This window comes from Perca flavescens, chromosome 18 (genome assembly GCF_004354835.1).
Source record: "Perca flavescens isolate YP-PL-M2 chromosome 18, PFLA_1.0, whole genome shotgun sequence".
Lineage (NCBI taxonomy): Eukaryota > Metazoa > Chordata > Actinopteri > Perciformes > Percidae > Perca > Perca flavescens.
In genome coordinates, this window is record NC_041348.1 from 3,090,245 (window position 1) to 3,117,044 (window position 26,800).

General features: G+C 39.6%; 3 protein-coding genes and 1 non-coding gene across 7 annotated transcripts in view; 1 reads left to right on the forward strand and 3 right to left on the reverse strand.

Annotated features, from left to right (window-relative positions):
- Nucleotides 1–378: 378 nt before the first annotated feature.
- Nucleotides 379–11,036, reverse strand: mep1a.1 (meprin A, alpha (PABA peptide hydrolase), tandem duplicate 1). The gene is made up of 14 exons (XM_028605854.1): nt 10,980–11,036; nt 10,872–10,896; nt 10,735–10,779; nt 10,311–10,351; nt 7,541–7,616; nt 6,317–6,434; nt 5,674–5,849; nt 5,257–5,478; nt 3,969–4,115; nt 3,667–3,882; nt 2,125–2,589; nt 830–1,003; nt 539–623; nt 379–453 (listed from the first exon to the last, which is right to left on the reverse strand). The coding sequence occupies exons 1-13, from the start codon at nt 11,034–11,036 to the stop codon at nt 574–576; spliced, it is 1,812 nt and encodes a 603-aa protein (XP_028461655.1). The 3' UTR covers nt 379–453; nt 539–573.
- Nucleotides 11,037–20,465: 9,429 nt separating this feature from the next.
- On the forward strand, nt 20,466–20,547 carry trnas-gcu (transfer RNA serine (anticodon GCU)). The gene has a single exon. It is a non-coding gene; the product is annotated as a tRNA-Ser (tRNA).
- An 829-nt stretch (nt 20,548–21,376) lies between these two features.
- Nucleotides 21,377–23,448, reverse strand: LOC114573439 (protein FAM177A1). The gene is made up of 5 exons (XM_028605641.1): nt 23,203–23,448; nt 22,771–22,941; nt 22,628–22,682; nt 22,415–22,509; nt 21,377–22,333 (listed from the first exon to the last, which is right to left on the reverse strand). The coding sequence occupies exons 1-5, from the start codon at nt 23,221–23,223 to the stop codon at nt 22,133–22,135; spliced, it is 543 nt and encodes a 180-aa protein (XP_028461442.1). The 5' UTR covers nt 23,224–23,448; the 3' UTR covers nt 21,377–22,132.
- Nucleotides 23,449–26,423: 2,975 nt separating this feature from the next.
- Nucleotides 26,424–26,800, reverse strand: part of brox (BRO1 domain and CAAX motif containing) — a 27,103-nt gene continuing 26,726 nt past the window's right edge. For all 4 annotated transcript variants that reach the window (XM_028604904.1, XM_028604906.1, XM_028604907.1 and 1 more), the window contains one exon: nt 26,424–26,800. This exon is cut by the window's right edge and continues 1,410 nt beyond it. The gene's annotated coding sequence lies outside the window, so the exon portion shown is untranslated.

Genomic DNA, 26,800 nt, shown 5'->3' on the forward strand with positions numbered 1-26,800 from the left:
TATCGGAGCAGTGCCGTGGCAGCGAGGTGACAGGTAGGCCAATTTTTCTTTACCTTTTACCCTGGCAACCGAACACTTATCTCTGGAGATTCATATATGCACGGGCATGTGAAAACCATGTAAATACTAGTTTATCAATTTAAAACCTAAAGCATTCGTTCCTCTAATTTCATGGTCTCCAATGGTCACTCACAAGGCAGCCACTTTTAAATCACAAAACTAAAGAAACACACCACCTGTCCTTTAATAGCTTGGATTAATAGTTTTTATTAAGACAAAGGTTCATGAGAGAAAAGTTCTGTGTTCAAAATTATGATGCATTTCAAAAGTTTATTTATATATTTTAACTTTACATTTTACGTTTTTTTTAAATTAGGTTTATAATTCTGATAATGTATCATCCTTTCTTCGTGTTCACAGGTTGTTCTTTTCATCCCAGCTGCATATGTTGCCCTGAATATTTCAAATGAAAAAACAAAGTAACTTCACATACAAGAACGACATAATATGTGAAATAGAAAAGTGTCTGATGTCTTACCTCTAGTTAATCATGATATAAAATCCTGTGTCACCTTACTCCTTTGGTTCAATGGGAACTTCTGTGTTAATCAGCGATGTTATATCTGTGGACAAAGAAATAATCACTTGTCATGCCTGCGCTCTGGCCCGCAACACAAACAATATAGAACAAGAAAACACCAAGATTTGTAACAACATTGTTGGGTCTCTGTAAATTACAGAGTGTGGTCTAGACCTACTCTATCTGACAAGTTTCCTGAGATAACGCCTGTCATAATTTGACATTATAAATAAAATTGAGTTGACTAACCGTCAAAGTCGATGAAGATGATGAGGTCATCGTTCTTGAGGTAATTGCGCCGCCTGAGGTCAAAGTGCTTGACAAAGTTCCTCCAGCCCCATGATTCACCTCTGTAGCAACCACAGGAAGGGTCGTACTTCCCCACCTTGGAGGGATTGTCCCAAAATAACTTTCCATCGGATGCTAGAGGACACAAAAACACAAAGCTGCCATGTCAGCAGTGAACCCCACTTTTTCAATGATAATGTAGTCATCAAAGAACAACCTGTGCCTTCATATTATTAAAAGTAAAATAGTATAGATGGTTGAATGTTTTTAGGAAGGGGATGTTGGTAGGTCAGTCGGTCGGTCATATCACAACTATCGAAAAGATTAAGACATTAATATTCATCAGAGGCAGTGGTGGAAGAAGTATTCAGATCCTTTACTTAAGTAAAAGTACTAATACCACATACTCTATTACAAGTAAAAGTCCTATATGAGAAGCCGCCTAAGCCAGAAATGAATACTTCACTTCCACATACATATATACTGGTACTAACAAACAGCACATACTTCACTTGTGCATACATATACACTTCACTTGCACATACATGCATATTTCACTTGAACATAAATGGATACAAGTGAAGTAGATATGTATGCACAAGTGAAGTATGCATGTATGTGCAAGTGGTTAGTACCAGTATATATGTAGGCCTATGTGCTAGTGAGGTTTATATGTATGTGCAGGTGTTATGTGCAAGTAAAGTATTCAGTGTATAGTAGTAAATAAAGTATTCATTTCTCATAGTCCTGCATTGAAAAGGTTGCTTTAGTAAAAGTGTGTAAGTATCATCAGGAAAATGTACTTAAAGTATTAAAAGGACTCAATGCAGGAAAATCCTCACATTTCAGAAACTGTATACGATCAAAACAGTTCTGTCAATCAACTAAGTGTTTAATCAGCTAATCATTTCAGCTGGACTTGTAGGCATGTATACTGTTGGGTAGTTTTATTTACAATAAAACATCATGTTTTTTAAACTACATGTGTTTTGTGTGCAAAAATCTACTTTGTAAAGTAAGTAACTGAAGCTGTCGGTAATGTAGTGGAGTAAAAATTACAACATTTCTCTCTGAAATGTAGCGTAGTAAAAGCAGAAAGTGGCATGAAAAGAAAAAAATACTCGTAGTAGAAATAAAGTACAAGCACCGCAAATTTCTACTTTTAGTACAGTACTTGAGTAAATGTACTTAGTTACATTCCACCATTTATTGTACTGTCTTAATCCCTCTGGTAATAATGGATAAGGGGTACTCACTCATCCTCATATCTGTCGTGAGGCTGCGTGCGGTGGACATCCTCAGCCTAATGTCAGGGTCTTGGTCCATCACCACCAAGGTGGCCTGCCTGTTTACCGCTGGCCACTTCATCACCGCATCGTTGTCCCCGCTGGCCAGGTGGAAGTACAGCCCGGTGTAACTCCCTGTGTAATCAGTGTAACTCGACAATGGCATGATACGGACACCGTAACCGTAGCCTTCAGGGCTGTAGAAGCGAGGGCTGTCGATAACTGTGTTGGTGTCAGCCGTTTCCATGATCTTGGAGAAGTTCTGGATCCTCCACACGGCGTTGGGGCAGCGTGTCTCGGAGAGGCTGATGTCATCGATGTAGATGCCGCCAGCAGATGCAGATGGTTCACCGCGCACCGCTTGGAAAGCATAGCGGAATTTTGCCCCTACCTCCATTGGGACATGGGCAATCTTCCAGGTGTGGTCAGAATCCGCTGTGTCAAAGGGAAAAGACGAGATGGCAAATATTATTATGTGGGGCAATATTATTTGTATGTTAAAGGACAATTCCTTTGAATTAGGTTCATTTTGCGCCGGAATTGTCTTTTAAAGTTACAATCATGAAGATCTCCATTCCATTGTTTTTGGCAGCACCTATGGCGATGAGCGGTAAATGCAGGTATTCTTTTGGATCTCACTTTTGTATTTAAATATTATGATAATAATTTCATCCTCATTCATACCTCTTTCATTAGTTTGTTTGGCCATTTACTCATAATGCTAGCAGAGGGAAAAAAAGTATGCCCTTTCAAACACAAATAAGTAGAATAGTGTTCTGTTGGCATTTTGGACAGAGCCAAGGCAGTTTTTTCTGCCTGTTTCCAGTTTTTACGCTATGCTAAGTAGGGCTGATGTCTCCAGGATGGCTGGTCAATTGGTTGGTCAACATGCTCTTGTACGACCAAATTCTTATTGGCCGGACAATCACTGGTGTTACTTTCATAAGGCCGATTGTCCAACAAAGAATTTTTTTTCCAGCTGAAAATGCCAGGCACTCTTCTGAAAACACCCAGCTGGGAGGGCTGGAGCGCTTTTGATGCACAGCGGTTTTTTCCAGCTGAGAATAGAATTTCAGTTGACCAAGATTTTCTTTGGTTGAATACAGTCCTAATGCTTAGCTAATAATATGCTGGCTGTATCTTCATATTTAGTATATAAACATGACAGTGGTATCAATCTTTTCATCTTACTCTCGGCAAGAAAGCAAATAAGCTTATTTCCCAAAGTGTTGAACTATCCCTTAAAATAATGACGCAGTGGCAAACTTTACGTCAGTTTTCCAAACCTGTCACCCCTGTCTGTCTGACTGTGTGTGAACAATGCTGTTAACTGTCTAACTTGTATGTTTTCTGATGTCTTAAAATAACTTGATTTGAATTATTTTAACCAGCTGAGCAGCTAAACAAATGTTCAAATGAATATTTGCCTTGATGCAAAGCTGTGTATTTATTCAGGGCCAGGTAGCTGCTGTGAACATGTCCCTTTCACAAACATGCCCTCTTAATAAATACCATAAAAGGTGCGTATTTTCTTCATTCTACGTATGGTGCCTGTGCCGTCATCTATCTTGACCCAGATCACCAGCCTGTCCAAGGAACTTCCAGTCATCTTGTAGAAGAACTGCAGACACTGAAGCTTCCTCTTGGGGTAGAGGGTTCGCGATTCCAGCAGTGCGGACTCCTGAGGCTTCCCAGTCATGGTGCTGAAGTGCATAAAGTACCCAGCATCTAGAGAGTGAAGATTCTGTCAGTTCTGTCTGAACTGAGAATAATCTGTATTCAGGATTTTAAAAGAGACTTTATTCAACTCTGACCTCTGCATTTTCCCAGCAGTGTATGATCCTCTGCACCCACACTGCTCTTGGTATGGACCCAGTCAGCATCATCAGAGGAGGCCTGGATCATCCCGCAGATGCTGGCGTACTCAAAGGAACACTGGTCCAGCAGGGTGAGAGGACCAGCTGGGGAGAAAAGGGGGTCAGGATTTGGAGAGACATGTTTCAAATATTTTTATTGAAAGGATTTGTGCACAAGTCTTGACATTTATATGCAATATGTAACTGCTTTGCTTTTTACAATTATTTTAAAAGCAAAGTATAGAGCAAGTAAGAAAGGAAAAAAGAAAACGAGGAGAAGAAAAAAAAGAATTGGAATTGGAGTCATTTCAAAGTTTTGGCTCATTTTGTGCTGAGCAGGCTTTTTTTACACACCATAGACCACATGTGTCAAACTCAAGGCCCGCGGGCCAAATCCGGCCCCTTGCAGATTTAGATCCGGCCCGTATATCAATTTGGGTTCACAATAAATTTTGGCCCGCCTAGTTGTGCACCAAACCAAAAACACAGGAAAGTGTTTTTGAAACTGCAATTACCTGACATTCAAATATGGCAGATTTGCTAACTCTGAGACTCTGAGAGTTTTCATATTCAAGCTGTGAAACAGGTTGTTGTTAAAAAAATTATCATTGTTTTTTTGCTTGATTTGCTAAATTCTATGATGGCGGAGGAACTTTTTTTGTAGAGCTTCATGTCAAAAAAAAGCAATACATTTACAAAAAGGTGAGAAATGTCTGAGAAAGCCACAAAAAAGTCGGAACAAAAATGAGGAAAAAAAGCTACCAAAATGTTTAAAAAGAAGGGAGATGCAGTAACAAAAGCACGTCAATAAACTCTACATGTCTGGCCCTTGGTGTGATTCTCTTTTTCCAGTGTGGCCCTTAGGGAAAATGAGTTTGACACCCCTGCCATAGATTGTATAGATAATAGATGTAGCAGCAGTGACGTCACCCATTGGTTTATTGGTAAACGCAGACCTCTGGGTACCATGCTATAATATGCATGTACTGCAGTAGAACACAAACTCATTTACTGAGGTATTAAATCAAGTGATAATTAGGAGCATTTTCCCATAGACTTCTGTAAACTGCTGGAAATTAGATAGAATGCAGGATTAAAGCGATTCCGCATTGGCTTCACTTTGCAGGCCCCGGAAGCGTCTTCCATTATTTTTACAGTCTATGGTACACACTGAATCCTACTCCCTAAAAACTCTGATGAGAAAAACAGATCAACATAGAAATGTACCCCTGCAACATATACGTACAGCAGTTGTACATCCGGTTGAGCCTGAGGACATCCATCTTGCTGAAGTCGAGGTACTGGCCAATGATATTGTAGAACTCTGGGATTTTGGTTGTGATAGTGGGGATGGATTCGTTCTTATTGAAGGAGAAGGGCCTGTAATGCATGACGGACTCGTAGTCATACGGCGTGTTTTGATCGGTGATGTAGTCATCGTTGTATTTGTTGAAGTTGTGTTGCAGTCCTGCAGGAAGTTTGAAGTTGATTTAGTCATTCCTACCTACCACACAAAATGCCATAATAAGGCTTAGAGACATACTGTAGGTTAATGACATTCTATTTTATAGCATTACTTTCAATAATAAAATACGTTTTTGTTTTTTACAGAACACGAATGACAAAAGAAGAAAATGACGGAGTATGAAGTTTCTAGACATACCCGGTGTAACCTGATCCAGCCAGATGTCGACATAGTCGTCCCTGTCTGTGCGGGACTGCTCGTGGTAAAATCCCAGAGCGTGGAGTAGCTCATGTTCAATCACCGCCTTGTGGTCACAACCTGGCCCCAGAGACAGAATCTGGCCGTTCTGCTGGTCACCAACGCTGGAGAAACACCTATAGTAGCAGTAGTAGCAGTCGATTAAAGTTAGGGAGACCTTAAAACCTACGATTAAAGCTGATTTCAGTGGATAAGATAAGATTAGGTAAACTTTATTGATCCCATAATGCAGTTCAAGTTTTTTCAGAGTCAAAAAGCAAAGGAAAAAAGTGAGTGAATGATAAATATAATGAAATAAGATAAAAACAAGACAAAAAAAAGCTATATACACTAGGCTATCTACTACTGTGTATGTACTGATTTTACATATCTCCGCAATTCAAATCAACGGCCAACTGTCTACCTGGACTTGGTTTTTGGTGTTAGCGCTGCATCACAGTGATTCTGTCTATACCGGTATATGAATGTGATTGCGCAGGATACTAGCAAGAGATGGTGACAGAGACAAAAACGGTGTGACATTATGTAGACAGAGTGATATAAAGTCATTCCAATATTTTTAATTTTGCAAACGCAGCCATACCCTCCTTTCTTTTCAAACTTGATGAACGTCTTCTCTCCCTCATAGGGCTTGAAGTCGATACAAGACTTCAGCCGGTACATTTCAAAAGCCTGGTGGACGCAGCCCTTGGCATTCAGATCTGAAGGAGTGAAACAAACAGTCAGAGGACAGAACATGTTTTCATCCAGATGGTTAGAAGCATAGATATAGAACAATATCTATGGTTAGAAGAGTCTTTGAGGATTCTGGAATAATCCCCAGAACAGCATTTAAGTGTTGTTAAACAACTGTCTTGAGTTTTTCAAAGATCGCCATTAGGTGTGGGCAATATATTGATATTATACTGTTTTATTATTTGCCATTATCTACTTAGTTATTATATCCACATTGCTGCTGATTTTTTTTTTGACAGGACAGATAGGTGAGAAAGGGGAGAGAGAGGGGGAAGACATGCAGGAAATCGTCACAGGTCGGATTCCAACCCTGGAGCGGGATGATTATTTAGAAAAATCTCATTGTGTTAATATTTTGTGAAAGCACCAATAGTCAACCATACAATATCGCCGCAATATCTACATTGATGTATTTGGTCAAGAAAATCGTGATATTTGATTTTTATCGCCCAGCTCTAATCGAAATGTAACTCTGTGACTCGATTGGAATTAGATGAGAGCCACAAGCTTGGGCCAACTCTGGGCCACATATATGAGCAGTGGTAGATAATGTATTCAGATCCTTTACTTAAGTACAAGTAGAAATACCACACTGTAAAAATACTCTGTTACAAGTTAAAGTCCTGCATTGATTGTTACTTAATCATCATCAGGAAAATGTACTTAAAGTATTAAAAGTAAAAATACTCCTCAATTTTAGAAACTGGAAACGATCAAAACAGTTATGTCAATCAACTAAGTGTTTAATGGTCTAAAGATTTCACCTGGACTTGTAGGCCGTTGTATTGTTGAATAGTTTCATTTATTAGAAAACATCGTATTTTATAAACTACATGTGTTTTGTGTGCAAAAATCTGAATTTGTAAAGTAACCAGTATAAAGCTGTCAGATGAATGTAGTGGAATAAAAAGAACAATATTTCTCTCTGAAATGTAGCAGAGTAGAAGTAGAAAGTGGCATGAAAAAGAAATGACAAAAGTAAAGTACAAGTACCTCAAAGTTGTACTCAAGTACAGTAGTTACATTCCACCACTGTAAATGACAGTGTACTTGATATTAAAAAGAAACTCACCCAAATCATCACCAAGAATGTAAGGAATTGGAAATTTCCATCTGTATTTTTTGTCAACCATGGCATTCCTTCCTGCCTGTAATAAAAAGAGGTGTAAAAGCACATAATGGAAACTGTGATCATAAACTTAATCAAAGCTAATAAACACACATGCACACAATAAATCCCATTTTGGTATCTCACTGATATCAGAATCAGAATCAGCTTTATTGGCCGGGTTTGAGTAAACAAGGAATTTGACTCCAGTAATCTTTGCTCTAAAAGTACAACACTTAACATTTTACGAATAAAAACAGAGATGAGAATATAACAAAAATATTGTTAGTGTACAGTATACAATAGAATTTACAATTTTATAAAAAATATACAAAAAGAGAGGGAAGTACAGTGCAAGGCAGGTCAGTGCAATGATAATATATTTATAACAATATTGTGATTGAAATAGACATGAGGTAGATGAGCAGAACTGTGGTGATTGACTTTGTTCAATGTAAGGGTGGGGGCTATTTCTGATTTCTGTTCAACAGAGTGACTGCTTGGGGAAAGAAACTGTCTCTGTGTCGGCTGGTTTTGGAGAACAGTGCCCTGTGTTGCCTACCAGAGGGAAGGAGGTTGAATAGTTTGTGACCAGAATGTGATGGGTCTGTAGTGTTAATTTTGTCAGCTATTTTAAATTTAGTCTTAGTCTTAGTCTTGTGCCAAAAAATTTTGTTAGTCAAGTTTTAGTCGACTAAAAGTCTTGTCATTTTAGTCAAGTTTTAGTCAAAACATTTTAGTCTTTTTTTTTAAATAAATTATTTCTGATAACCATTTCAGTCAAATAGTTATAAAAATAATTAAATTATATAAAGTTATATAAATATTGAGCCTCTTCCTTATTTCATCAGTAAAGGACAAAAACAACCACTGCATGGGAAAGGGATATTTTACACTAAAATAAATGCAGCACGAAACTGGCGAGGCGTATTTCAAGTGAACGCAACATGTGTTGTTTTTCAGACAACGGCAGCTGCAGACTGTCGTACGTCTCGTGTTGTAAATAGAGACAAACCTTTACAGCGTTTATCTGTCAGCATTTTAACGGTGTTAAATCCAACTGCTAGCTAACGGTATGCTAACGTTACCTGCTGCCAAGTGTAGTGTTAACTAGCGCCCCGTGCAGCGATGTTTCGGTTGACTCTAACGTCCGTTTAGGAGCATCAGAGAGAAGCGCAGGCATTTAAGTGGCACCAAAATCTGCGTTGCTATTCGGTCCGGTAGATACCGGTCGTTAGGGCACCTGTCGGTGCCGTAGCACCGGGTCTCAGTAACTGAATATTCTATCTCATGATGAAAAAGTAGAGACGATTGTAGACGAAAATGCAGAGAGGTTTTATCTTAGTTTTTATTTTATGCAAAACATTTAGTCTCGTCTTTTTTCTTCAACAATAATGCATGTTAATTTAGTCTTAGTCAGCGTTTTTGGACATTGGCACAGTCTCGTCATCGTCTCGTCTTAGTCATGGAAAAAAAGGTCGTTGACGAACATATTTAGTCTTGTCTCGTCTGACGAAATTAACACTATGGGTCTGCAGAGATTATGATTAAGATATATCACTGTAGTTACAGTGTAACAGGGGTGTCAAACATACGGCCTGGTGAGCCTGAACCAGCCCGCCAAAGGGTCCAATCAGAGAATCTCAGAGAATATCCGAGTTCTTTTTCTGTAAATTTACGACTTTAGTCTTTGAAATTCAGACGTTTTTTTCTCGGAATATTGCCCCTCTCTACCGCGTTCCTTTGGATCCCACGCAACTTCTAGGCAAGTCCCGCCCTACGAAGCAGCCCCGATTGGTTGGGGTTAGGCATTGACCTTTGAGTAGTTAAGGTTAGGATAGCTGAGTCGTCAGGGGATAGGAACGGAACAAATTCGGTTCCATTACATGCATCGTTATTTCTATACCTACATACCGTGGAAGTGTGGTGCTATTTTGAGCCTTGTAGGTGGTAAAGAAATAGCGATTTCTTTTTACTTTACCCTCTGCCCTGAAGACTAGCATTATAAGCTAATTAGCAGTTTGTGCTAAAACTGGTCACATTGGATTAGCATGAAAACATATCCCAGAGAACGGTCGACTCTGTACCTCTGTATGTGTCCGTACCCAGATTTGTCCTTTAAGTCCAATTTAAAAAGATATATTAATGCATTTCTTTTTTTAAACAAATTAAAGTTTTGAATGAATCCCAGGATACATCTTGTGGCTATCACTGTTATGTGACCCAGATAATGTAATAACACAGGTACACAGCCTTAAAAGTAAACCATGCCTCTTTATTATCATAAAACCTTTTTCTAACTGTCATATTTGTTGCTATGAACAGGTATAGGGTCAAGTGCCAAAAAATAACAATTGAAATTATATTGAATATATAGTCCAACAGATATTAATATAATTACAATTTGGCACATCTAAAAATAATCAACAACTTCCAGTTACACGCCCTAAAATCATAGCTAATATCAGCAATTCATTGTAGTTAAACAAAGAAAATGTGATTATTCAAAAAAAAAATTTGACAATTGACAATTAGAAAATGATTTAACAATTGTTACAGGCCTATACCTTGATTTAATTTGTGATGTGGCCTTTATTTGTACTTGTTGCTGTTGTCAATAATGTGTACGTGTCGTGGACCTTGATGTGATTCAGTGCCTGCTGCAGATCAAATTTCCTTCGGGATAATATAGTTAAAGTTGAAAGGTTAATATAGCCATCAAAGTACAACTTACTGGAATTAAAATGTCCCCTTCAAACAGGTTGGCGTCTGACCCTGCAGAACAAATTATAGTTAGATCAGCAACAAACATTTACACATTATTCCAGTAAATCAAGGACGTAACTTTGGGTTCAACATTGGGGGGGGGGGGGGTTGAGATCGTGTATTAAAAAAAGTGACAAAAACAGCTAAAAAAAGACAGAAAAGGCAACAAAACATCACAAGGCAACACATTTTGGAAAAAGCGGCAAAAACTTCAAAAGTTGTCAAAAAAATAACCTCGGAAAAGACGATAAAAACCTGAAAAAAGGAACAAATACTTTTAAACAAGCCCAGTTTTGATTATTGGGTGGGAGGGGGGGTTGAACTCCTCCACACAATATAAATTACGCCTAAAATACAGAAACAGTTGAAACTACTGAGATGTTGTAGCTCACCCGGGTTAAGGATTGGGTTCTCATCCTCGCCATTCTCATACACCTCTGTAACACAAACACAGACACGGCTCAGTCTCTTTCCACAGCCTTTCAACAACTCTTATTGTCTTTCAAGAAAGAGAATGTTTTTGACATACCATGAACCTTAGGGGAAACCGGTATCTGAAGAAAACAAAACCAGTGTAAGTCGTCAGTTAAATGCCATATCACATCATGCTTACCAAGTCATGAATATATCTACTTACAGTAAATGAAGTGGCCAGGGCCGCTAAGCTAAACAATAACAGCACTCGCTCCATCATCACGCTGTGTCAGGTAAACGCTGCTGCTTTGCTTTAAATATGCACGACGTTAACAAGATAAGACCTGTAGCCCTTGAAACATTAATGCTGGGTATAAAGAGTAACTGAAGGACTTTGACTCAACTGTGTTACTGATTGGTGAGCTGATTCATCAAGTGTAGGCTACATGTGCAAAAGTACGGAAGAAGATTAGGGCCACATGTGAAAATATATATTTGAGTTCTAAGTTTAATGCCAGAATTCTGAGAAAAAAAGTCAGAATTCTGACTTTAATCTTAGAACTCAATACATTTTTTTCACATGTGGCCATAATCCTACAAATGTCTGCAGTGGCATGCTGTTTTTTTTTGTTTGTTTTTTTTACACTACCTGTGTCTGTTATGTGGCGGATTATCGGATTTCGTTTTAACATCCCATGGAACATGTAACATCCCACAAAGGTTTTGGTGAAATGCCAAAAAGACCGATGCACTCTTGGGCCGATTTGGGCCGCTGGAAAAAAGAAAACAAATGCGGCAACACTGGCGTTTCACACTAGTTTGACAAAAATATGCAAGGCTGTACGGCTGCTGCCTGGAGCCTCCCGCCTGGTGCCGTCGGGCTTCTACTTTTCAAAATAAAATACAATAACCTACATAGCCTAAATTCAGTTAGTATACTGTTTGAAAAATGGTATGTACAATAACTGTTTAGGTTAGGCTTAATGTTGCTGGCATTGGCATCAGCTTTATGGCAAATCTAACACAATAAGTAAGGGTTTACTTACTTTGTATCAGCGATAGCTACCGTTTAGCTTGCTACTTAGCTAAGGCTTCGACCGAAAGTAGCCTAACATTGTTCGTGAAAATCTTTATATTGTTTTGGGGACAATGACATGGCTGGATAGCTAGCTTGTCTTGTTGTTCAACATACTGTCAAATTATTTTCACTGATTGCCAACTGTACACAATGTTATTGACTTTGAATCTTGCTAGCATAGCGTTAGCTTTCTGGCTTGTAGCTAAGCTGAAGGGTTCTACGAGCTGAGCGGACCATAAATATCTCCCGTTGCTAAGCGTGGCAAGTCGTATCTAAGGTCCTTCCTATTTCCTGGAGGAGTGAACAACATTTGCATTGCATAAGAACCTTATAGGATGGGAATGATTGTTTCAGGTATTAAAACATAAACTAATTTAAAAATGTATTTGGCAAGTGACCATGGTATAAGCGGTTTAATGCCCTTTGAGGTGTCCATTGTCAGGTATTAATGAACTTCGGCGGAGGCAACCGTCCTCCACGTACTTAATTTATCGCAAGTAATATCATTATTACGATATTCAACAACGTTATCGCATATTTTCCTCATATGGTGCAACCCTAGTTTTTATCAGGTGAAAATATGGCTTTAAAAGCCCTCCCCAAAGTAAATCAAAGAATTGAGTGGTAGCCAGCAAAGCCACCTTTCTGGACAGACCAATTGTCTGAAGTAGAGTTCACTTCACAATGGTCTAAAGGTTTAATTTGGCACACAAGAATATATACATTTTCTAACAGTCACTCCATTCAAATAGATGACGTGAGAGTAGATATATAAGAAAGAGGCGCCACAGGAAAGGAGGATTGGTTCAAGGTTGGTTTAAGCAGATACATTTTCAGAAAGGAAAACAGTGTAACAATTTAAGAGGCAAATTATTTTGGATGAGAGAAGCTTTGTTCAGACTTTTCACTGAATGGAATGGCCCGATACCATTTTTTGCTTCCCGATACCGATTCCGATACCTGAACTTGCGTATTGGCCGATACCGAGTACCGATCCGATACCAGTGTGTCATATATTTTATTATGTTTTAACAGCTGTATACTACTATCCCTGTATGCACGTGATATTAATTATATCTTTGTTGTCTGTCTGGCTCAGGTTAAACTCTTAGTGAAACATGAACAAACACAAACAATGAATGCCGTAGAACTTTCTTTTATTCTCCAGTTTGACAGTCAGTTATAACGGAAAAAGAACATTAAATAAACTAAAGATTTTCTTTAGAGCTTTATTACATGGTATCGGTGCATAAACTCCAGTACTTCCCAATACCGATACCAGCGTTTTAGGCAGTATCGGAGCCGATACCGGTATCGGACCATCTCTACTTTTGACGCAGTTAGGTTTAGGGAAAGGTCGTGGGTGGGCTTATAAAAGGTATGTTTACGGGACAGTTGGGTTTAGGAAAAGAAGAACGGGACAAAAACTGGACAGTTGGGTTTAGGAAAAGAAGAACAGGACAAGAACTGGACTGTTGGGTTTAGGAAAAGAAGAACGGGACACGAACGGGACAGTTGGGTTTAGTAAAAGGAGAATGGGACAGCTGGGTTTAGGAAAAGAAGAACGGGACTTTGGGGCTTTCATACTACTCGCTTAGCCTCGTGAGACCGTCCTGATCTGGCGAGCTCCAGTTCTCCACTCGCAGATCAGTCTGGCATCTTGAGGCAGAGAAAATTTGGAGCCGTTAGCCAAACGACCGGGCCAATCAGCGTTGGTTTTGAGGTGGGTTAGGTGGTGATAGACAGATGGTTTATCCAATCAGCTAACCAGTATTATCAGCCATCGGTAGCCCTAATTCTGTTAGCCGCTCGCTGATGCTTTTTTTCTCTTGGATCCTTCTTTTGGAATATGGTCCGGGAACCTGAAACGGTGACTTTTATTCCTAAATTCTCGTTACACAAACGGCAAATCTCCTTTACCGACATGTTGCTTGCATGCTGAGCTTACGAGCTATGCTTTGCCTGCAGCAGCAGGGGCGGGCTTGTGGTTGTATTTTCATACGCTTCGTGGATCTGATTGGTTGATTTGGCCCGTCTATCACCAACATAGGTGATAGACAGATGGTTCATCCAATCAAATAACCAGTATTCCGCCCCTTCCCAAAAGTTCTCCAACGGAAAGTTCCCAGATAGATATGCCGAGCAAATGCGAAGCAATCCATCTGGAGGAGTCAGGTTACTACTCGCTAGCATTGTCACCCTAAATACTATGTCATCTTCAAATGTCACGTAGCTGCTGCTCTGCTGTTACATATTCACAGCACCAATTCTTCACACATTTGCTGGAGCTCTAGTCCAAAATTCATTTAGATTATGCTGCCATCTCCTGGTAGACCGGATTATTACAACGCTCCACAAGCAAACAGAAAAAGGCTCAAAATAGATTGATGTCGATTCAGAATCAGAGAAGGGTTTTATTGCCAAAACAAGATCAACCATGTTCAAGTATAAACACTAAAGCCATAGAAATGATGACATTAAAATAAGTATAAACGTAAAATGTAAAGACACTAAGGAAAAAGAAAGACTGAATAAGTATATTTTAGTCTATGCGCTTAAAGGTATCAATATTTTCCAGCTGAAGAGAGGACCAGCAGTCAGACATGTTTGTGCACATGACAACAGAACAAAGCTGCCCACATTCTTTCTTAACACATTTGCTGGAGCTCTAGTCCAAAGTCATTTAGATCAGTGGTTCCCAACCTTTTTTCCTTGGCGCCCCCCCTACTCATGTCTAAGAAAAGCTGAGCCCCCCCCTAAACCAAAGTTGAGGTAACTCTCGAGATGAAGCCTTACTTTCCTTTTTGATACAGAGCAGTTATCAGCACTGTTTCGTTTCTCCGCCATGTTTCATTCATAAAATAGTGATGCCGTGGCGGCAGGAAAAACGAGGATACAACAAAATATATAGTTTTCATACAGACTTTTGTATACATTATATATGCTAGTGTATTACCATAATTTGTTTAACGTGCAAATATTTCTTTTTTTACCTCAACCTCAAACCAGATAAAGACTCGCGCCCCCCCTGAGATCTTTGCCGCCCCCCCTGGGGGTGCCCGGACCCCAGGTTGGGAACCACTGATTTAGATGATGCTGCCATCTCCTGGTATACAACTCAAGCAAACTGCAAAAGGCTAGAAATAGATTGATGTGGGTGCAGAATCAGAGAAGGGTTTTATTGCCACAATAAGTTACAATTATGTGGAATTTGCCTTGGTGAATGGTGCATACATAAAAAAACATATAACACCTTAATATGAAATCAACATAATATACAGAAACGAATATATACATTCAAAATAACTGTTGCATAAGAAAAAAGAGGCTAAATTGGTTGAGGTCAGAGTGTGAAAAATAATATATAGTATGGTATGTGCAGTGTTATATTAAAAGTTCAGCCAAGGACACATCTTGAGCCTTTTAATTAAAAAGATCTTGACTGTAAAAAAGGGTCACTTATATGAGGAAATGATGATGGAAAAGAAATAACAAAAATATTCAGTTTATTTCATTTATTCAGCACTTTAAAAGCAAACAAGTTTTGCACCAAAGTGCTTCACAAAGACAAACATATGTATACAAGCATAAAACACACATAAAGATACATATATACACAGATGTGGTGAAACGTTTGCTTCAGCAATGTTCGGATAAAGACGACAGTCCAACCCACTATGGGCGGGTTGAAAACATGCGGATGTAGCTCCTAATACTGGCTGTAGTCCATTGCCTCTGGGCAGAAATGGCTCAGATGACGGAAAACGGCGATTTTTGCGTCATCAGAGGGTTATTTTCCAGACCAACAATACAGAGATCTCTAATCTCAGGGAAAATACTACCGTGTTTGTACTGATACAAAGCTCAATGCTAAATCGGAGAAGTATCCCTTTAAATAGACACAAGTTGAAACACAAATTAAAAACCCAGTAAAAGAGATAAAAACAAAAGAAAGAAAAGAAAAAAGAAAAACAGCTAAAACACAATTAAAAGCCAGAGAATAAAAGTGTGTCTCAAGTTGAAGCATCCACAGACTCTGAAGAGCCTCTACAGAAAGGCCCTGTCCCAGGCCTTTGTTTTCCATTACCGGGGCACAGCCACCATGCCATCGTGGGCCGATCTAAGGGGTCTGGTGGTGCTGTAAGGGATGAGTAGTTCTGATATGCTATATATGAAGAAAAAAAACATGGTATCAAAGTACTTACTTATTTTTCACTACTTAGAGAAAATCATAGCCAGATTTAATAGTCTAATGCCAGGGGACCCCTTCGCTGAAAGAGAGACCGAGTAGGGACCACATATAGTAAGTAAGTAAGTAAGTAAGTAAAATGTATTTATACAGCGCGTAAAGTTATTCCCTGTCAAAGTGACATCAAAATGAATGGCAGTCAATGGAATGCTAACGGGAGGTGATCGCTTTGTAGCATCTAAATGGAGCCATAAGAGGTTTGAGTTCTGAAGCAAAGCTAACCCAAGGCGGTAAGCTTCGAATAACTTTTGATCTGAAGCGTTTAACGACTCTATTTGTCCATTAATTATTTCTAAAGAAACACGACAATGTATAAAAGGCTCCATTACCTTGTATCTTACGTTAATGCTCCGTAGCAGACGTTTTTGTAAAAATAGGCTAACAATTGTGTCATAACCAAGCGACTTGCTGTAGCATAGTAGAGGAATTACCGTACAGTACAGGAGAAGCTTGCACGCAGTTTCGACTTACGTTAGCTGTTTAGGTTTAATTACTCATGTGAACTAGCATTTTAGTTAGCAATAATTAGCCTGTGCCCATGTTATCTCCTTACATATACCTACACTCTCCTTCTCTGTAAGATTGGGAATGATTGAGATTTCTCTCGGCACAGCTACCAGAAGACTTCACACTTTCAGACAGGTTGCTCACGTCACATTTACGTTGTCTCTCTCAGTTGGAGGCTGCTCAGTAATGCTCAGCGCTCACCGGAAAAGTGCTTCTAATATCCTTCACTGGTCTCCGTCCAGAGCAACGGGCTCTGTTGGTCCATTTTATATGTCAATGAGCTTCAAAACGAACAAAGTGGCAGTTGGTCAAGGCCACACCCCCACCCTCCGCCTTGCAGGAGGATATTTTGTTCCACAAATAAGCCAATTCATCTTTGTTATTAAAATGTTGCATTCACATTAATGTATATTTTCAGACATTTCAATTTTTTAAACAAGAAACTTTCAAAAGATTTTTTTTTCTCAGGACCCCCCCTATGGGTCCCCCCTGTTGAAGATCTCTGGTCTAATGGGTAAAAACACATTTGTCTACAGTTTAGAAGTAGGCCCAGAGGAATAATCTTCAATAATCTTCAATCATTTTCTCTGAGCACGTTTTTAAAGTGGCCTTAAAACCAAATGGTTACAAAGTAACATGTAGCATTCTAAATTTCAATTCCAAATGTTTTTAGATGTTTTTTTTATGACCAACAAATAAAGAAACATGTTGACATGGCAATCCCACCGCCTGCCTTTATAAATATGATGATTGTGCTGCCTGCACTTGTTGCCCTGTGCTGTTTTATATTGTGGGGTGATAGGCCTACGTGTTTTTACTAGCTAGATGACCACAATGGAAATAAGTGTTATGACTTCATTGTGTTTTTATCCTCTGTGATTTTTAATATCAGCCTATGTAATTACTGCTGTGCTTTTGTTATAAGTCAAGCGAAGGAGTCACTTTGTCTCTTGTGTTTTTAAAATTACCTAATTCAACCACTAGATGGCCACAAATACCCAGGAAGCACTGTCCTGTGTAAATCCCTTCAATTTACAAGTACATTTAGTCCTGATTTGAAGAGATATAGGATGCAAAGAGGTAAAATGGACCCCAAATTTAGTCCAGTTGTTGGTTTTACGGATTCATATTTTGACTGGAAAAAAATATTTGACTCTACGCGGTTTTTACAATACACTGCATATTATATTGTATTAAGGATAACTGCAGGCGCGGAGCTGTGGGCGGGCCTGGACGGGCATGGGCCCGCCCACATTGACAGCTGGCCCGCCCAATCAGAAATTCAAAGTTTAGTGTGTTTGTGTGTTTTCATTCCACATTGACAGCTGTCCCGCCCGACCCTTCGCTAAGCCCCGCCCTCCCTAGTTACTGTTGCTACGCCTGACAAGCTTTCGTGCCGGTCACGTCTATTACAGTATGTATGCACCGGTTTTCATTGGTCAATGCAACATCAATGTAGCACTACTGCAATCGGGCGCGAACAACAGTATTGATTAGAACGAATCTGTACTGTCTATGCGATTTTGCCAAGAGCGAGGCGCGCCGTGCGCCTCTGACGCTCATTCATGAGTGGTGAAGATAGTTGTGAAAACTTTCCCGGCTGGTCAACAGTACAGAAGTTAGCTAGCCATGGCACAAAAGCGCATTTTGGATTTCTTTATAGATTAACCACAAGCTAAAAAGTGTAAAAGACCGGAGGCAGAAAACTCAGCTGTAACTGACTGAAGTAACAGATGAAAGGGAGCCAATCTCGTAAACCAAGCTAGCAGCAGCAGGCTAGCCGCAGAGGGAGCATCACCGTCAACTCAGTGCTACCAGCCTCGGGGTCACACTTTTCCTGCTAGACGTTTTGGAGGATTTTTGACTGTGTTATGACTGCAACACAAGGTGATAATGCTGGTTTATTATTATGCTGCTGCCGTGTAGTAAATTGGCATGATGTATCAACTGTTCAGTAACAGTTCAACTGGAAGTTTATATGAATTATTGGAGATAATTTTGTTTTTTTTACACTCGTGTAAAGCCTACTTAGGGTACGTATTGGCAAACCAGAATGAGGTCACACCGATTTTTTAATTATCCTACCGTATTGTTATAAAATTATTAGGCCCAAGCCCGTCCAGGCCCGCCCACAGCTCCGCGCCTGGTCCAGCTTAACACGCAGGCCCAATATCTCTATGCCTTTAATTTGCTATTGCTGTGCTACAAAAACTTAAGGCTGCATTTCTCTATTTCAGTGTTTATGTCAGGGCTGACTGGCTTCACTTTGATTTGATTTAATATAATTCATTGTTGTGTTACCCTTGTGTTTTGTAGCTCAGTGTTTGAGCTTGTAGTAGGCATATTCTGTACCATTGTCGTAGCCGTGTGTCTATATCATGCGTTACCCGTGCCTGGTTTGTTCCGTCTTGGATTTTGGACTTTATTCTTGTTTTTGTTTTTTCGCTTGTGGAGCGTGTACCTGTGTTCCAGTTTTATTACCGAAGCCTTAGTACTGTTTTGACACCACGAAGGGCCTTTGTTTTAATAAATAGAGATATGTTGTCTTCATCTTGACAGTATGGGTATGAAATAAATGTAACTTGGTTGAATAGCGATAACGGTCTATTATTTCCCGGTGTTTGGGGATCAGTAGCCCACGGCAGGCTAATTATGGTCTTCGATAGGCTATTTATATGAATTGAATGTCTATACAGTTCAATAAATTGTGATGGATGCTGCATCCATCACAATTTGTTCCATCACAACAGTTTGGTGTGTGGTGGTTGACTTAGGATAAAAACTTCACTCAGGAAATTTGTCAGCACCCCCAATTCAAAATATGTTCCCACGGCTCTGCAAACAACGAAGCACCGTCTATCTCTCGCTTGTCTCTTTTCTTTCTCTCTTGCCTTCAGGTGCAGTAGAAAACATTGTGTAACTTGTGTTCTATAAACGATCTGACGAAAAACTGTTACTGTGAAATATAAAGTCCACTTGTGCTACATTGGGGGGGGTTAACGAACACAACAGGACGTCGCGCGACTCGCACCACACTGCAGCGATTTTTTTTTATCTGAACGCAGCTTTACGCTTAAGTACAGAGCTCATTTAAGATGATGCTCTGACGTCCCGTTTACGTGAAGGCAGCACAGAGCTGCGCCGAACAATGCTGACAGAAGCACAGAAGTTATGATCCACTGTCTCGTCCAGTCGCAGTGCTGTAAACTGGCAGCTTTTAATGTTGCAGACCACTGTTTAGTAGTTTAAAGTGTAAACATGTATTGTTATTGTCTGAACGCTCTCTGGGGGATCAGGCCCACCTTGACTTAATCTTTAATCTTAATTAAATGACTGGATGTCATTTTCAGAGGTTTGTACGTAGCTAGCTAACGCTTGAGACAGATGGGAGCAGTGGTGTATTGACAATATACTCAATTTATTGTTAGCGGTGTTGCAGAAAACTTAAACTAACGTAAAAAAAAACGTAACGTTAACTTTACCTATTACGTCGCACTCACAAACAACGTTACTCAAATGTAACCAGGTTAATGTATTGTTGTATGTATGTATGTATGTATGTACATATGTATGTATTGTATTGTGCTAGGTTAGGGATGTAAGAGGGGGAACTGCAGATGACGCAGATTTATTGCACTACTTCTGAAATTTTACTCGTAACGTTAGTTGGCTCAATAGCACATTAGCATGGCTTACTAGCACGTTAGCTAACGTCAGCAAGGAACGTTCATGCCATAGCGAACGTTAGATTCACTAACATGAAACAGCTTTTAAGACTTAAATGTTCGCAAAAGGCAACGATTTCATAGCTATTATACCAACAGAAATGTGAAATATTGTTTATATTTGATCTGGTGGAGGTGTACTGCAACGTGGACGAGGTGGCCGAGTGGTTAAGGCGATGGACTGCTAATCCATTGTGCTCTGCACGCGTGGGTTCGAATCCCATCCTCGTCGACAGTTTTGAATTCTTTTTTTTTTTCTCATATAGTTTTGTTGTAGCATTACCATACTATAAACAGCCCCAATTATACTTTAGACAAGCATTATTGTAGCAAATGGACTGCCAAACAACATCCTAACGATTCCTAACAAGTCCTAACACAGATCCGAACATTGCTAATACATGGGGTAAAAGAAACAGCCAATCAGTTCCTAAGAAACGATGTTGCGACGCATCCAATCAACAATTGCTGCCTCGATGCACGGTTGTCTGATTGGTGTGTGACCTTTGCCATCATACAGCATAAGGTTGTCATGCGAATCTCGTCGCTGATTGGATGGCCACCGTTTAGTCACAGGTTACAAACTTTCTGACTAAAATAAATTGTGAAATGAATTACTGTTACCAGTCAACATATTTGTCATTTGATAGGGTGGGCTATACCGTTCATTGGATGGACATATATTCCTGAAATATGTTGTTAAACAGTGTGAGTATGTCATTATTTGGGTGCAGAGTATTGTTAGGCTGAGGGGAAATGTACTTTAAATGTAAACCCAGTTTGTTTTTTCCCAGTCAGCAGAGAAGGCAGGGACAGCAGCATCCAGTGCTCCACAGGTCAAAGTGTTTGTGTTATCTTTGTTATGTTTATCTATGTTTATGTTAACAATTCAATTAAATTTTATTTATAGTATCAAATCATAACAAGAGTTATCTCGAGACACTTTACAGATAGAGTAGGTCTAGACCACACTCTATAATTTACAAAGCCCCAACAATTCCAACAATTACAGTAATTCCCTTAAGAGCAAGCAGTGCGACACACACAAACACACACACACATACACGTACACCTCTTTATTGGAGGGGTTTGTGTTCTTTAAAAAAACACATACACCTTTGGTGTTTGTGTTATAAAAAGAAAAATAATAATAACAAAAAACTCTTGTGGTGTAATAGTAACACATCCCTCCTTTGGGTAGAAGATTCCAGGTGCAAATCCTGGCAAGAGTGTGCACCTTGTTGGCCCAACCAGTATTTAATTAAAAATTAATTTATAACATAATTTAATCTTCATTTTCTCCTTCTTTTCTCATATTATTATTATTATTATTATTATTATTATTATTATTATTATCACAACAAAGCATTATTATCCCAACAAAGCATTATTATTCTTACCAATCCTATTTGTATCTGTTTTTAAGCGATATTTGATACATTTATAGCACTTTGTAAGAGTTTGCATTGACACGTTCCAATCGAGGATCGAACTGGCGAATTTCTCATTTTTCTTCTCTTTTTTTCCTCTCTCCACCCTCCCCCCCTTTTTTGTTTTTCCTTTGCCCCTCTTAGCAGTCCCTTTTGCGTTGTGCTCTGCACGCGCGTGTTCGAATCCCATCCTTGTTGACAGTTTAGAATTCTTTAAAAAAAAAAAATTCTTCCTCATATAGTTTTCTTGTAGCATTACCATACTATAAACAGCTTCGACGATACTTTAGGCAAGCATTATTGTATTATTTTTTTTTACACAGTACACTTTAATCAAACCACAACTCTTATTCCATTGTTTTTTTTCGTCCTTTGGTTTTAATCCAACTAATCCTCATCTGCTTGATAGGCTCTGTTGTGACAGCCTTCGCTTGTGTCCATGTGTTTCTCGTCGCAGCTTTCCTGGGAACCAGCAGGGCACCCTACGTCTCCTGTAGCGCCGTAATGCCTCCCATCCAGTCCAGGAGAGAGGTGGGTGGCGGCTGCCTGTTCTCCCTTCAGGTTGTCTGTGGCTTTGCTGCTTGTTGTCTGGTCAAGATAGAGGAAACAGAGAGTGAACATACAAGAAAAATAACCACCCATAGGCCTGCCAGTGTATTTTGACATTACCTTGTGGTCACGATGGTGTTGATCTATGGCATACTGGTATTTGGCTGCATTCAGTCCTAGTGCACCAGCCAGTCTCTCTCCAAGGAAATCGCAAGCTAATTTTGGCAACAACGGCATACAGTAGTTAACTCGGTGAGACTAAATTCATAACTATAATTAGGCCTATTATTGATTTACTATGCTTTGTATGTATTTAACTGTCACATTACGTACTCAGCAGGGAAATCCTTCCAACTAGAAGGGCCACTTTCTTGAACGACAACCTAGTCTGAGAAAGAAGAGACAGAAACAAACAGATGATACGAAGGCCACTCAATGACATCAAACGTGACATTTCTCTCTAGATAATGCCCCACCCTCTCTGCAGGTTCTCTGAAGGGAGATCTGTTGGATGACTGCTCTTCTTCCTCTTGTTCCTCTTCACTGTCATCCTCCTCCAGAGTTTCCCCGCTGGAGAAGTAGGTGATCCTCCTTTGTTTGGTCAGGGCAGGAGTCCCAAACTCTGTTTCCTGTACGTCAGGTGATGTCTGACAGATAGGACAAGCTTTTGTTTGTTTGACAAGTTGTGTGTGTATCACATTACGTGTGTGCGGCATGTTGCGATTTATGGTCTTTTAAAATATATATATATATATATATATATTTACAGACTACATCAGGCTCCACAGTAAAGATTTACCAAAGTCCCACACAGCTATTAAACGTTACCTTCCACCAATTGCTAGTGTAACTGGACACAACCTGAGCTAACACGCCTGTTTGTCTTGCTTCATTATTACAACACTTACTTCCGGGTGGCTGTTGTTCATTCTTCATAAGTCTTTCTTTTCTTCCAACGCAACACGTTCAACCCTGTCTGGTGTCACAGCCGTAACCGCGTGTCTGCCCGTCCACGGCCGACTCTGCTTTGTGGAGAAAAAGCAACTACATGACACAGGATCCCTCTTGAACCCTGAGACGGTGAGTGCAGCGGTGCTACCCTTATCATAAGCAAGTAGTTAGAGAGCTGTCGCTGGAATGCAATCTTGGGCTTGAGGAGGGGCTGGGCTTGAGGGAGGGGCTGGGCTTGAGGGAGGGGCTGGGCTTGAGGAGGGGCTGGGCTTGAGGGAGGGGCTGGGCTTGAGGAGGGGCTGGGCTTGAGGAGGGGCTGGGCTTGAGGGAGGGGCTGGGCTTGAGGAGGGGCTGGGCTTGAGGAGGGGCTGGGCTTGAGGGAGGGGCTGGGCTTGCGTTGTGAAGAATGTCAAGGTTTATTGCCAGCTTTAACCCTCATGTTGTCCTCGGGTCAATTAGTTTTTTTTATATCAGAAATATGGGACGTTTAAATAAGTGTCGAAAATGTCAAAAGAAGTGACAAAACGTTGTGAAAAGTGTGAATTGTTTTTGAAATAAACGTCCAAAACAACAGCAGAAATTGTCAATAAAGTTTGAGAGAGCGCCCCCAAACTTCGAAATAGTGACAAAAACTTTGGAAAATAAGCGATAAATCGTCAGACGAAGCAACAAAAATTGTGTGATAGAAATGTTGAAAAAAATAACCTTAAAAGTTCTTTTTTTTCATAGTCGAGGGGAAGACAACACAAGGGTTAAATGTTTCCAATATCCCCCTCATATTTGGCCCTTAGGTGGCCTCAAAGTTACATAAATCATTTGTTACACACTTTTTTGATATCATACCTACATTGTGTTCATCTGCTGGCTGCAGCACTTAATATTAAATTCTGAATATTTAAATCCAGGAGTACACTTTTTTTTTTGGGGGGGATGTTTCCCTTAAACTAAGCCCGGGGTATTTGATGTTGACTAAAATGTATTTAAATTACATGACAGATAACAGCAAAGCGGAGCCCAACCAGCTCACAGATGAAATTATTTTAAATAAATTGTGGGTGGTGATGAGACAGTTCCAGAAAGAAGAAAACATTGAACGCTGAACAAGTTGGCAGAAACATTTAAAAAGTTGCGGTTTGATCTTCACGGAACGTATTGTATCATTTCCTCATTGTAAAGTGTGTTGATGTCATTGTATACATGCATGTTGGAAAAACGCGGGCTTTCTTTTTAGAAATGTGTCGTCTCTGAGTTCGAGCCGAGATAACCGATTACATCACCGGTTATTTTCTTTTACGCAAAGCGCGACAAAACTCCTCCAGAGAAACAAAATACATCACACAAAGGTTTTAAGCAGCATTAACCATGACCAGTACAACTGACCTTTATGTGTAAAATTGGTGGAGTACCCCCGTTTACATATTAAAAGGTCCTACGTTGTAAAAGGTGAGATTTCCATGCCTTTTGTGATTATACATCAGTTCAGGAGGTTCTATATAAATACTGGGAAAGTATCAAAATGCTTAATCCACAGATAAACGCACACAGCCCACATTCAGAAACCATCAGGTGGTCTGTACGGTTATAATGTCACAACTATACTATGTATGTACAGCCAGGAAGTGCAGCTACGGTGCAGTTTCTTGCTGCAATTGGCAAGAGCGCAGAGGACCCACAAATGCTGACTGGGATTTCTTTTTTTGGGAGGAAGGACTTAAAAAGACAGGCGCTAAAAAACGGAGCGTTTTAGACAGAGGGTAAATGCATGTATATTCAGACAGACAATATGAGAAAAATAACTTCTTTTCTTGTTTTTGTTCTGTTCTTTTCTTGTTGTCCTTGGGTCAAATTTGACCTGATTCATTAAAAAAAAGTGTCTATATGAGAAATGTTGGGTTTCTTTCATCCAAATTGTCAAAATAAATAACGTGGAGGTTTCAACACTCTCCACAAGTCAAATAAGTGATCAGTTCACTACTTTCATTGAATTTGGGTGTTTTTATTCAATTTTATATCACTTGAAGAAAAGAACTGATAAAAGAATGTTGAAAAAAAGTGGCAAAAACGTCAAAAAAAAAAAAAAGTGAAATCGACAAAGACATCAGAATTTTTTTTTCGTAAAAATGTGGTTAAAAAATAAATTAAATAAAAAACGTCAAGAAAAAAAAAAAAAATCGACAAAAACGCTGGAAAAAGCGAGAAAAGGGTCTTACAGTTCAAGTTTTCAGTTTTGACCCAGAACAACAAAAAGTTGCATGGTCGATGGGGAAGACAACACAAGGGTTAAAGCATGTAAACATGTTCAAGTAGAAACCCAAAACACAAGTATGAACCCCCCCCAAAAAAGCGCATATGGGACCTTTAATAGACAGGTGAGTTTATGGATGATTTAATACCGTTAGAAATACATTTTACATGAAGGACACCATCAGAGGAGGAATATTGAGCTAAAGGAGTGTGCATTGTAATGGTGATCAGACAAACCATTAATGAACAGTTGCCCTGCTATGCCCTGCTACGCCCTGCTATGCTCTGCAGTGCCCTGCTACACCCTGTAACGCCCTGCTACGCCATGAACTACTACAACTACTATTTCTAGTCATAGTTCCATTATCTTTACTGTGACTATTATCGCCACTGTTCATCACACCCCCCGACCGGCACCGTCAGACACCGCCTACCAAGAGTCTGGGTCTGTCCCAGGTTTCTCCCTAAAAGCGAGTTTTTACCTCGTCACTGTCGCACTAAATGCTTGCTTTTCGGGGGAATTACAGTAATTGTTGGGTCTTTGTAAATTATAGAGTGCGGTCTGGACCTACTCTATCTGTAAAGTGTCTTGAGATAACTCTTGTTGTGATTTGATACTATAAATAAAATTGAATTGAATTGCCCTCTAAACAATAAAAGGACTATCACTGGACTGATTTCTGCTCATTTAAATCTGCCGTTCCAGGTATAAAAACGGGTTAAGTGCCTCGGGCATTATAATTCCACCAGATCCCCACTGAAATCCCTGCACAACCGAATATAAAGTGCAAAGGTGTTATAATGTGTTATAATGGTCTGCCTTCCACTACAGTTAAGAGTCTAGCTCATGTAAAGCCAATACACATGTAGGGGCATAAATGAGTACATGTTGAGCAGTATGTTACAGTTTATACAAGTCTCCAGCAATGGATAATTCTGCTTTAACCGACGTGACTTTATTTTCAAAAGCGGTAGAGTTTTGACAACTTCTGTCAGCAGCACATAAAATAACTTTTAGGAACTCCGAGCTCCTGATCTGATAACGTTCATCTTGGTCTTTGAGGAAGGGGATAACACTCGATAGATGTACAGTATATTGCGTCAACTATTGACAACAGCACTCTCTCCCAGCGACTGACAAGTTTACAAGAGTAAGCATTTTACAGTATGTAATCAGCGGGCGTTCCGGTGCAGCCACTGAAACCTAAAAATCAACATCACCAAAAACATATGATTTGGAGTAACATAGAACTGTATACGGTCAGTGTTTGCCAACTAAAAATATCATTATATAATCAAAATAAATTAAGA